General features: G+C 39.0%; 1 protein-coding gene across 1 annotated transcript in view; it reads right to left on the bottom strand.

Annotated features, from left to right (window-relative positions):
• TTN (titin) overlaps window positions 1-12,970 on the bottom strand; it is a 322,669-nt gene that overhangs the window by 19,318 nt on the left and 290,381 nt on the right. Inside the window, 16 exon segments of the mRNA XM_074302990.1 lie at window positions 1,175-1,480; window positions 1,628-1,924; window positions 2,137-2,427; window positions 2,520-2,825; window positions 2,921-3,223; window positions 3,331-5,397; window positions 5,487-5,786; window positions 5,914-6,201; window positions 6,901-7,194; window positions 7,733-9,499; window positions 9,646-9,951; window positions 10,099-10,401; window positions 10,743-11,042; window positions 11,178-11,465; window positions 12,186-12,482; window positions 12,594-12,896. Coding sequence (XP_074159091.1) covers window positions 1,175-1,480; window positions 1,628-1,924; window positions 2,137-2,427; window positions 2,520-2,825; window positions 2,921-3,223; window positions 3,331-5,397; window positions 5,487-5,786; window positions 5,914-6,201; window positions 6,901-7,194; window positions 7,733-9,499; window positions 9,646-9,951; window positions 10,099-10,401; window positions 10,743-11,042; window positions 11,178-11,465; window positions 12,186-12,482; window positions 12,594-12,896 — 8,016 coding nt within the window.

The following is a 12,970-nucleotide window of genomic DNA, read 5'->3' as shown; positions in this document are numbered from 1 at the left end:
TAGGGTTTTCAAAGGAGCACAAGCTTTGGGATGCTGGTCCTGGTATCCCACTGTCTGCTTCCCAAGCACCAGCGTAAGGGAAAAAAAGCTCATTGCCAGTAAGTAGTAAGACTTTCTGGAGATGAATTCTTTGGCCATGACAATCCAAAAGAGAGAAAAAAAAATGGTTCTTAGACCTACATCATCCTTTTCAGCTTCTGTAATGGGACTAGCCAAGTAGCAGAAAAGGCACCATTTTTTAACTCAGAAAATATAGTGCATTGGAAATACTTTGCTGATTTAGCTTGTCCTTCATGCCTGTCTATTTCAGTAACTTATTCTAACACTTCTGAGTGTTAGGGCACTCACAAATCCCCTATATCCTTCAGTTGGGTTTTTCTTTAGTTCATCTGAGGAAAACACCTATTATTGTCTTTGATACTTAATAAATATTAACTTGTTAAGACATTTTTCCCCTTATCTTTTCAAGACATTTATCTTTTGTTCCTTACAGAAAATCAAATTGCTCAGCTCTGATGCTTAGAATATTAAAGAATTTTTTTTTCAATTGGCAAACTCATTTTTAAAGCAAATTAGCATACAATTAGCCAAATTATTTCTCTATCACCTCTTCTCCATTATGGAAAGCACAACAAAACAGTTTTCCTAATTTATCTCAGGATTCAACTGATATATAACCTTCTCCCTGAAAAGATGGTAAGAAGAATATGATCTCATAATATGTTTCCATCTTAAGTTACTGATTACTGGATTGTTTTGTGTTATAGTGTAAAAATGACTTTGCATATAGTATTATTAATAGTGGACTTCAGCTTGCTTAAAGCCCCTTACGGGGACATTTTTTGTCCTCTTCACAATTAAAAAAAGAATTATCCTTACAATAATGGATTACTCGTTTGCAGGGGAATTTCTAGAACATAGTTTTCATTCTTTTTTTCACTACACCACTAAACACATGGGCAAGATATTCTGGGTTTCTCGTGGAGTGGAAAATTGCAACTGTTCTTAGAAATGTCAATTTTTTGACTCTGATAATTGAAATTTATAGTTATTTAACATGGGCAATATTTAAAGCTATTCTAAATGAATGGCTTTTGGAGTAACATTACTTTCTATGAGTTTTCTGAAACAGTGAATGCCTCACCAGAACTAATAGGTATTTCTTGGAACTTACATGAAGGTTCTTTGCATAAGATGAAGTTGGAAGCTTCACTAGGTTCACTGTTACCAGCAGCATTTACTGCTGTGACCCGGAATTGATATTCACAGCCTTCCATTAAGCCAGTCACTTTAAGTCTGGTGTCATAAACAGTGTAATCTTTATTGACCCGTGTCCAACGCAAGCTCTTCTTTTCACGTTTGTCTACGAGATAGTTGTTGATCTCATTGCCACCATCAGATTCTGGCTTTTGCCACTGAATGATGACATGCTCTTTGCCAGCACCCATTTCTTCAGGCATACCAGGTGGTGATGGAATAGCTGTTCATAATTTTATGAAAAAGAAAGAATTAAATTTGCATGAAATACAGTGCTATTTCTGTGACCGCCTACTTTCCACCTTCCCCTTGACCCCAGTGAATTTTAATCAGCAAGTCCTGAATGATAGCCAAAAAGATTAATACTCACTGAATGAATTTCTAGCAATGATGGGTTCTGATTCAACAGGTACACCTGGACCATATTTGTTGACTGCCCTCACACGGAATATATATTCATTGTTCTTGATGAGTCTGGTGACCACATATGACAAGGTTGGACATTCTCCCTCAACAATAACCCAGTTAAGTCTGCTGGTTTCACGTCTTTCCACAATATAGTGAGTTATTTCTGCACCTCCATCTTCTTGAGGAAGGGTCCAGGCTAGAGTGCATTTCTCTTCTGTTACTCTGCTGATCATGAGCTTTCCACATGGACCAGGAGAGTCTGGAGGAAAAAAGGCACAATGATATAAATTAATCAACAAACACTTATTAAGAGCTTATTCTATTCAGGCACTATACTAGTCACTGAGGAGGCAAAACCAAAACTGAGATAGTCCCTGCCTTAAGAACTTCATATTATACTGGAAAGACTATCCCACACAGTAGAAATTTCAGTAATAAAAGAATATGCATAATGAACTGAGAAATACTCACCAAGTACTTTGACCATGACAGACACGGTTTTGGTTCCACTGGCATTCTTTACAGTTAATGTATATTTTCCACTATCGCTTCTATCACAGAATTTGATTACAGCTGTGGCTCGTTTGCTGGTATATTGCAAAGAGACCTTCTCACAGAGGTCTAATTCTTTGTCTCCTTTGGTCCAGATAATTTTGGGCTCAGGTTTGCCACCAACAGCTGCATCGAGAACAAGATCAGATCCAGCTCTGATGGTTACGACATCACCCTGCAATCTAGCATCCAATTCAGCTTTGGGTGGTGCTGTCAAAAAGTAAAACAGAGCCAAGTAAGTATTTGACAATTTATAACAAAAGTTGTGATAACTTAAAAGAAGGAACTTGACTTTTTCTTACAATATTCATCTCGGCAAGTGACAGGACCTGTGGATTCAGACCCTTTACTAATGACACCAGCTGCATTCTTGGCTAATACACGGAATTCGTAGGTATCTCCTTCACTTAGTGCTGTCACAGTGAAGAAATTCTCAGAGACTATGGTGTAGTTGCACTTTAGCCAGCGACCATCTCCAACCTCACTGACTGGCTTCCGTTCTACAATGTAGCCTATAACCTTGCTGCCTCCATCATAAATTGGTGCAGACCAGCTCAGTGACACTGTAGACCTAGTGACATCTGTTACTTCTGGTCTTCCTGGTGGATCTGGAAGAGATGTGAAAATAAGGTTAAACATTGTTCTGTGATTCCTAAAAAAACAAACAAAAATACAGCAAAGACGCCTCCAATATCACACTTACCAACTGGGTTTTGAGCTACCATAGGTCTTGAAGCTTCACTAGCTTTGCTAACACCTGCTGCATTTAGTGCATAAGTTCTGAACTGATATTCCAGACCTTCCACCAAGCCAGTCACTTTGAAGTTGCATTCTAAGCAAGGTATTTTATTTTCTTTCACCCAAAGAATGGTGTTACGTTCTTTCTTCTCAACCCAGTATCCAATGATTTTGCTGCCACCATCGTGATATGGTTCTTCCCAACGGATAGCCATGGCATTTGCAGACACAAAATAGACTTCAGGTCTGGTGGGTGCACTTGGAGGGACTATAGAAAAAGAATACAGAAAAAATAGTTATATTTGGAAATACATTCAGGAAAGAAATTCCATGCTTAACATTGACATTTTGAGAAATTACATTTGTTTTCCTTACCAAATGGATGTTCAGCAACTATCGGTATTGATTCCAGAGGTTTGCTGACACCAAATCTGTTTTCTGAACTGATACGGAAAGAGTATTCCTTGTATTTTGTGAGGTGGGTTACTTTAATTTGGGTACGTTTAACGCTGGAATTTACAAGCTGCCAAGCTGTTGTCCCAGACTCACGTTTTTCAACTATGTAATTAGTGATTTCAGTGCCACCATCATCCTTTGGTTCAGCCCACGAAAGGACACAAGACTCAGCAGAGACTGAGGAGACTTCAATTGGGCCAGTAACTGGACCTGGTCTTCCAATGACAATGACGGTGACAATAAAGGTTTTTACCCCTGCGGTATTCTCAAGGGTCAAATAATAACGTCCAGAGTCACCTCTCATGCTCTCTTTGACACTAAGTGTGGTTCTATCTTTGGTCGTCTTGATAGTCATCCTATCAGTTTCCTTAAGTCTCATCTCTTCAAGTTTCCATGTTACTTTGGGGGCTGGGCGACCACTGATTGGTATGTCGATGGTAAAAGGGCTTCCAGCTTTGCAAGTTATGATCTGATTGGTAATTCCACTGAGATCTGCAGTTGGTTCAATCTGAGGCTCCTTGATGATGACCGAACAGAAGGCTTCCCTGGGTTCACTGTAGCCTGCATCGTTCTTGGCCTTCACACGGAATTCGTATTCAGTGTTTTCCACAAGGTTTTCTACTGTAAAAGTAAGCTGCTTAGTTTGACCAGCTTCAACCCAGAAATTGGAGCCTTTCTGTCTCATTTCAAGAAGGTAACCGGTAATCCGGCTTCCTCCATCATGATCAGGTTTAAGCCAAGCTAATACTGCTGAGGATTTGCTTGTATCAATGATATCAAGCCTCTTAGGTGGAGCAGGCTCTTCTGTGGCTACAATTGGTTCTGGCATTTCATATGGCTCGCCAATGCCATACTCATTTTCTGCAGAAACACGGAAGTAGTGGGGAACTCCTTCTAAGAGGTCGGTGACCTTGAAGATCTGGCGAGTGCATTTCTCACTGACTACTTGCCAACTACGACGGCTTGCTTCTCGTTTCTCCACCACATAGTGATGGATTCGGGCCCCACCATCAAGGATGGGTGCATCCCACATCAATGTAACGGATCCTCTGGTTACATCCTTGAAGGTAATAGGACCAGGTGGACCGGGAGAGTCTAATACCTTGACAGTGAACGTTATAGATTTACTTCCACTGTTGTTCTCCAAAGAGAAGGTATATTTACCGGCATCATTTCTATTGCAGTTCTCCACAGTGAGAGTACTGAAGGAGTCTGTTGTATGAATGTCAGCTCGAATACTAAGGTTAGAATCTGGTTTACTCCATACTGCAGTAGGAGTAGGCCGGCCTCTGTAGGCGATAAACAGGCGAATACTGGCCCCTGCTCTGACAATGTGAGTCTGCTTGAAGTTTGCATCAATATCAAGTTCAGGTGGTGTTAGTCTGTCAACAGCTTGAATGGTACCGGATACTTCACAGCTTTCTCCTTTGCCAGCTCCGTTGACAGCACTGACTCGGAATTTGTATTCTTCACCTGCTTGCAAATTGGTGACAGTATATCTAGTTTTGACACATGCTTCAGCATTGACCTTCTGCCACTCTCCCAAGTCTGCTTTGCACATTTCAATGATGTAGCCAATTATTTCCATCCCACCGTCAAAAACGGGCTTGGTCCATTCTAAGCTTACGGTTGTCTTGGATGTGTCCGTTACTTTGACCACAGTGGGAGGGCCGGGTGGGCTCACTGGCTCTCTACATTTAATCAATCTTGAGATGCCACTTGAAGGTCCTACTCCTGCAGCATTTTCAGCCATGACATGGAATTCATATTCATTGCCTTCGGTAAGTCCAGTAACTTTGTATCTGGTCTCAGTAATTGGGCGCTTGCTGATTACTTTGACCCATCTCATGCTCTTCTTTTCTCGCCGTTCAAGGATGTAGTGCTGGATTTCATTACCACCGTCTGATTCTGGCCTGGCCCACGTGAGGGTAATGCTGTTTCCTGTTATGTTGCTAGGCTCTGGAGTACCAGGTGCATCTGGAACAGCTACAAAAGAACAACCGGTTAGACACATTTGCTAAAAAAAATGATTGCTGTTTCATGTCTTGTTCTTAAGTGAAAAAGAGAGAACTTACTGTATTGTATTTGGGCAACTACTGGGTCAGAATCAAGTGGCCTGCCAGCACCAATTTTATTAACTGCCGAAACACGGAATTGATACTCATTGCCATTTATTAATTTAACTGCAGTGTAACTATGGGCTTCACACTTATCCTCTATGAGTGCCCATGCAAGCCTGCTGGTTTCTCGTTTTTCAATCGTGTAGTGAGTTACAGGAGAACAGCCATCATTCAGGGGAGCATCCCACCAGAGCGTCATTTTCTCTCCAGTTATGTTAGTGAATCTTATTGGTCCAACTACTTTTCCGGGTGTATCTACAAAGGGAAAAAAATCCTCAGAGTTAGAGTTAATGTTTGTTTTCACATTTAGAGTGGAATAGTATTCCAAAATACCAATTTCACCACATGAGGTGTAAAAGTAAGAATATGCTTTTATAAGTACCTTGTACTTTCACAGTAAGCTGTTCTTTTGTGGAGCCCGATATGTTTTTGGCTTCAACCGTGTATACACCCCGATGATCACGATTGGCATCCCTGACAAACAGACTGCTGGATCCAAGGACATCTGTTATTTCCACATTCATTTTCTTTTCAATCTCTTGTCCATCTTTAAACCAAGTTACGCGAGGTACTGGCCGACCCTTTATCAAAGCCTTAATTCTTAGGCTCTCACCAGCCTTAATAACAAGCCCATCAAAGTATTCGGGACCAAATTCTATTGTTGGGGGAACTACAAAAGAGAAAAGAAAAGAAATTAGCTCCTTCATTTGGCTTATTTCACCAAAATATCATCATACTAGATTATAAAATCTGAAAGAAAAAAAAAAAAAAAAACAACCTATAGGATACAAAGTGGTATAGAATAATATTTTGATAATAGGGAAGTAAAATAAAAAGGATTATTTGCATTTTATTTCCTTCATTACTATTTTGTCACCTGTTATCTACAAATAAAAATGAAATTTGTAGAGACAGATAGTGGAGGTTTTAAAAATAATTTATATTTCTAAGTTCTTCAGTTTTCTTTGTATTATCTATATATGTTTAAATATGCTCCTGGAAATAAATATGAACTAGGGTCATGTCAGTGACCAAGTGGGAGTCAAACAATAGTAGGAAAAGAAAACTTTTAGTTCCATGAAGTCTTATATGTTAATATAGATTAATATATTAATATTAACATTATAAAGGATGGCTGAAATTATAATACTAAAAGTTATCCATCTTTCCCTACATACTATCTACATGAAGTTACATTGAAATTAACAGGCATATATTTAAATAAAAATTTGCATCTGCCTATGAGGGAAAAAAATAAAATTTGTCACAAAGAAGCCTTTAAAAATGGGGGGGATATTTCCATTTTATAGATAAACAGCCTAACGTGACTTATTCTAAGTCATATAGCATCAATAACTAAAGTGCTTACCATTCTCATCTCTTGTCATGATGTAGCCTGAAGACTGTGAAGGGGGGCTGATTGTCCCAACAGCATTTCTTGCAATTATTCTGAACTCATATCGGTCTCCTGGACTAAGTCCTGTGACTGTATACTGACATTCACTGACATCAGTAAAGTTGCATCTAAGCCAACGGTCATTTCCTTGGCGTTTCTCAATACTGTATGCAACGATCTTACTGCCTCCATCACGCAATGGTGGATTCCACTTAAGTGTGATAGTCTCCCGGGTGACATCAATGCTGTCAGGAGTTCCAGGTGGGTCTAAAAAGATTTTAATGAATAGTAAATATGGAATTATTCTTGTTGATAATGATAGCAATTATTTGTTAATATTATAGCAATTATTTGTATGGGGCTTTAAAGTTTGTAAAGAACTTTGAATTTATTGTCTGTAAATACAATTCTATGATTAATATATTATTATCCCCATTTTGAAGATGAAGAAACAGAGGCTAAGGGAGATTAGGTGATTTGCTTAGACTCATAAAACTAAATGTCTAAGGCCAAAGTCAAATCCCAGCTCTACTCAAATCCCAGTTCTAGCACTATATTCACTTCTGCCACTTAGCTATCTCTTCTACATGATGTTAATAATTTATTTTAATCAATTTTATTTGTGTATCATTACCTCTTTATGAGGACAGCCCTCTTGTAGGTAGAATTAATGAATAGCTATGTAGCCTCAAAAGCAATGGATATGGGGTTATAGATGGAGAGGCAAAATATCTGGATTACAAATATCTAAATAAGCAAACTATTTCTATTACTAACAAACATTGCATAATATCCAGTCACTTACCTACTGGAGATACAGCCAGGGTAAATTTGCTTGGGTCACTTGGTGGGCTTAGGCCAGCAGAATTTTCAGCAAACACACGGAACTGATAATCCAGACCCTCAAGAAGTCCAATAACTCTGTATTCTCTTCCAGAGATTGAAGTTGTGTTAACTTTTTGCCATAAGATGCTATTTCTTTCTTTCTTCTCAACATAGAATCCAGTAACTTCTGACCCACCATCATATGGTGGTGCATCCCAAGTTATTGACATGCCATCAGAGGTTATATTGTATACAACAGGCTTTCCTGGTGGGCCAGGTACCCTGAACTGATGTTTTGCCACAATAATTGTTGAGACAAGTGGCAAGCTTACTCCATATCGATTTTCTGCTCTAACTCTAAACTGGTATTCAGCATCTTTAACTAAGTTAGGAACCTTGAAAGTTGTCCTAGCAACACTAGAACACACCATTTTCCAGTTAGTTTGTGAAGCTTCCCGTTTCTCAATGCTGTAACAAGTGATTTCTCCTCCTCCATCATCTTCAGGAACATCCCATGACATGATAACACTGTCAGCTTTAATTTCATCAAATCGGATGGGTCCTTTGGGCTTTGACGGGGGACCAAGTGTAATGATTGTAATAGGAAATGAGTTTCTACACACTGCATTATCTAGAATGATGGTATACTTCCCACCATGCTCTTTCTGCACATTTTTGATGTTCAGAGTTATTTTGTTTTCTGTTTTGCTGAAACGGACCTGTTCGCTTTCTTTCAGTGGTATACTGTCCTTCAGCCAACTGATGGATGGTTTTGGTTTTCCCTTATAGGGAAATTCAAGGTGTACATTATGACCAATTCTTACACTGATTTGTGCCCCAGGAATTTCTGAGAGGTCAACTTCAGGTGGAATGACAAGTTCTTTCACAGTGATTGGTCCAATCACAACACCATCGCTCAGTCCTTTTTCATTCTTTGCAGAAACTCTGAATTCCAAGACTGATTGTTCTTTAAGGTTTTCAACTACAATTTCACATGTCTTACTTGTGCCAGCATGGGACCATACTTGTTCACCTTTACCTTTCCTCTCAACAACATATTCTGTAATGACACTTCCACCATCAAAGTCAGGCTTGGACCACTGCAAGGTGACTGATGTTTTTGTTGAGTCTTTCATTGAAAGATCCCGTATGGGAGCTGGCACTTCAGCAGCTTTCACTGGCTCTGTAGTTTCACAGGGCTCCCCTATTCCATTTTCATTTTCTGCAAGGACTCTGAAGAAATATGGAATCTTCTCTGATAAGTCTGTTACCTTGAAAGATGTATGGGAACATTTGTGTGAAACACTGGACCAGGTCCTTTTGGTGGCATCTCTCTTTTCAATGACATAATTTATGATGGGAGAGCCACCATCAATGAGAGGAGGCTCCCATAGCAGCGTGACGGTGCCCCGGGAAACATGTTTAAGTTGCAGTTTCTGGCAGGCTGCTGGTGTGTCCAATACTTTAACACTCACAGGGGAAGACTTTGGTTGCCCAACTCCATTTTCTATTGTTAGGACATATTTTCCTGTATCATTTCTTGTAACTTGAGGGATGATGAGTAATGAAGATGAGTCAGTGTTCTGAATGCTGTACCTGGCATCACTGCCAAGATTCTTTTCTTCTTTTCTCCATGTCACAGTGGGTGGAGGTCTCCCTTTAAATGGAATCAAGATTTGTACGTCTTCACCAGCTTTTGCAATGATGGAAGTTCTAAGAGCCACATCTAAGTCAATCTCTGGCTCCTCTGTAGAACAATAAAGAAAAAGGATGTTCAATATTCAGAATTTTTGGAGGAATTAAGAAAAATCTACTTATGATCAAATAATAAACAAGGTGTGTGTGTGTGTGTACATGCATCAATGGGACATCAGCAATATGTAAGGAACCTACCAAGTATGTCTTTAGGTTGTACAGGTTCTGTCATTTCAATAGGTTCTCCTTGTCCAGCGCAGTTTAGAGCAGATACACGGAAATAGTAATTGATTCCAGGTTTCAGAAGAGGTACAACATACTCTGTTGTTCTTACTTCTCCCCTGGTACTGACAATAGTCCATTCCTCACTGTCACCTTCTCTAATCTCCACTATATAGCCAGTAACAGCACTGCCTCCATCATAAACAGGTTTACTCCAGCTAAGAGTAATTGATGATTTTGTTGAATCTACAACTCTCAGCTTGGCTGGTTGACCTGGTGGATCTGAAATGAACCATTAGAATGAGTTTCAGTTGTCATTAATGATAAATAAGTTATCATTACATGTTAAGAATCACTTATAACAAGATATATATATATATATATATATATATATATATATAGATGGAGATGATTTATGTGTTTCCTTACCAATAGGATCTGCAGCTTTGTAGAAGTCAGATGGTTCAGAGAATGGCCCTTGACCAGCTGCATTTACAGCACAAACTCGGAAATGATATTCACTATTTTCAGTGAGTCCTGTCACTTTTTGTCTGGTGTCACGGATAGTTTCTTTAAGTACTTTGAACCAACCTAAACTCTTCTTATCACGTTTTTCAAGGAAGTAGCCAATTATTTCACTACCACCATCTACAACTGGTCGATTCCAGACAACGGTCATTGAATTCTTTGTAATGTTAGTCACTTCTGGTACACTGGGTGGCCCAGGTGTAACTATTAAAAAAAAAAGGGGAGAGAGAGAGAGAGAGAGAGAGAGAGAGAGAGAGAGAGAGAGAGAGAGAGAGAGAGAGAGAGAGAGAGAGAGAGAGAGAGGAGAGAGAGAGAGAGAATGAGAATGTGCTTTTTAGAAGCCATGTAATTAAAACAATCCCATTATCCAACAATTTTCCCATCCTATCTAATCATGCCAGTTGAGTTTTTTTTTTTTTCTTACCTTCTACTCTGTTCAAGAATGATATTTTGAAAGGTAAGGGAAACTAGTAAAAGTAAAATATGTGCTACTCATTTATAAGGCCATGCAATTTTTTCAGTTATCTTTTGTCACTGGATCTTACCAAATGCATTCTTAGCTATGACGGGCTCAGACTCCAGTGGTTCTCCAATTCCATACTTATTTACACCTCGGACCCGGAAAATATATTCATTTCCTTTGATGAGTTTGGTAGTGGTAATGATGCACTCTTCCAGATTTTCAGCCACCATAGACCACACAACTCGGCTAGTTTCACGTTTCTCCACAATATAATGAGTTATTTTGGCACCTCCATCATCTTCTGGCGGCCGCCAAAGGAGAGTGATCTTCTCAGCAGTGACGGTCTTAAATTCAATTGGTCCAGCTGGAGGACCTGGTTTGTCTATAAATCAAAAAGATATATAAGTATGCATATATATGTATATATGTGTAAGATTTTAAAAGACATGCAGTCTAGTTTATAATTGCTCATATGTAGGAAGGCAAAGAATGATAGAAATTTGTATCTAGCTCCTACCTAGGATCTGCACTCTGATGCTGGCTGATGCAGAACCCATAGCGTTCCTGAGTTTGAGTTCATAGCATCCACTATTGATTCGACTGGCATCTTTGATGAGGATAGATGCAAGGTCTGTTGTATTTTCAACAGATAATAGTGCATTTGTTTGTAACTCTTTGTCATCTTTGTACCATTCAATGGTAGGCTCAGGTTTGCCAGAGATTCCAGCTCTGAGCTTCACAGATGTTCCAGCTCTATATTTGACAACTTCTGTATATTCCAAAGGTAAGTCAATTACAGGTGCACCTGAAAGATAAATAGATTATATATATAAGTATATATACACATAAAGGCTTGGATACACAAATACACACATATATGCATCACTACATCACTGGTTTGCTCTACCTCACTGTATGACCTTGGGCTGTCATTTCACATCAGGGGATTCCTTAGGTAGGTCTAGCATTTTTAAAATAAGTAAATTGGGCTAGATGCTCTTTAAGAGGGCTTCTGGCTCTATAGGTATGATTCTACCTAATAAGGACATGCTTTTTTTCCCAAATTTATAGCAATATTAATATTTTGGAATAAGTATCATAGAGCATTTGAATTTTGAGAGCATTCAATTTAATATTTGATTGGCCCATATTTTAGCCCATTTTAAAGGATATAATAAAAAAATCCAGGTTCAAATCCTAACTTGGATCCTTACTAGCTGTGTGACTCTGGGAAATTGACTTGAAGTCTCTTAAGTTCTAGTTTCCTTATCTTTAATATGAAAGAGTTGGATTTGATGGGTTCTAAGGTCCCAAACTCTAAATCGGAGATACATGACTAATCAAAATAAGTCATTTTAATCTACCACAGAAAACAATATTTCTCATCTATTTAGTCATGATTCTAGGATTTGGCTCTAGGAATTTGGTCAAGGGATTTAAATTTCGATAGTGAACATATCAAGTCATCAAGTAGTAAGTAGTAAAAGCATATATAAGTATTCTTCTGAATGATGAAAATTCTTACCATAAGTATCGATGCATGTAATGGGACCTACAACTTCAGAGGGATTGCTAATGGAACCAACTGCATTTTTAGCAAAAACACGGAATTCATACTGTGAATTCTGTGTTAAGCCAGATACAAGGAACTGAGTCTCAATAACATTGGTGAAGCTGGCCTTCGTCCACCGGCCATCTGGAAGATCACGTTTCTCAACAATGTAGCCTGTTATCTTGCTTCCACCATCAAAAGCTGGTTTCTGCCACAAAAGGTTGACAGAGGTCTTTGAAATATCTGTGACACGAACATTTCTTGGAGGTTCTGTGGAAACCAATACAAGAAGATTACTTTCTCTTGTACACTAGATAGGCAATGCAGGAATATTTCCAATGGATAATTCTACCAGACAAACTCTATTTTACAAATACTTACCACAGGCATCAATAGCAAGAACTGGCTCAGAAGGATGACTTGCTTTTCCAATGCCAGCAGCATTTTCAGCATATACCCTGAATTCATAAATAAGACCAGCACTGATTGTGCTGACTTTGAAGTGAGTTGTGCGGATGATCATTTTATTAACCTTCTGCCATAAAATACTGTTTCTGTCCTTCATTTCTAGATGGTATCCGATCACTGCACTGCCTCCATTGGACACTGGCTCATGCCAACCAACGGTGATGCTCTCTCGGGTGACATTTGTGACCCATGGTGTAGAAGGAGGTCCAGGGGTGGCTAAGTGGATGGAGAAATCCCAAGGGTTAATAACAAAACTTTTCAAACATTTGGGTTAAAATCAATTGTAGGTA

Source organism: Sminthopsis crassicaudata, chromosome 3 (genome assembly GCF_048593235.1).
Source record: "Sminthopsis crassicaudata isolate SCR6 chromosome 3, ASM4859323v1, whole genome shotgun sequence".
Taxonomy (NCBI): Eukaryota; Metazoa; Chordata; class Mammalia; order Dasyuromorphia; family Dasyuridae; genus Sminthopsis; species Sminthopsis crassicaudata.
The sequence above is the reverse complement of the archived record's forward strand: the minus strand, read 5'-3'. Positions and strand labels throughout refer to the sequence as shown.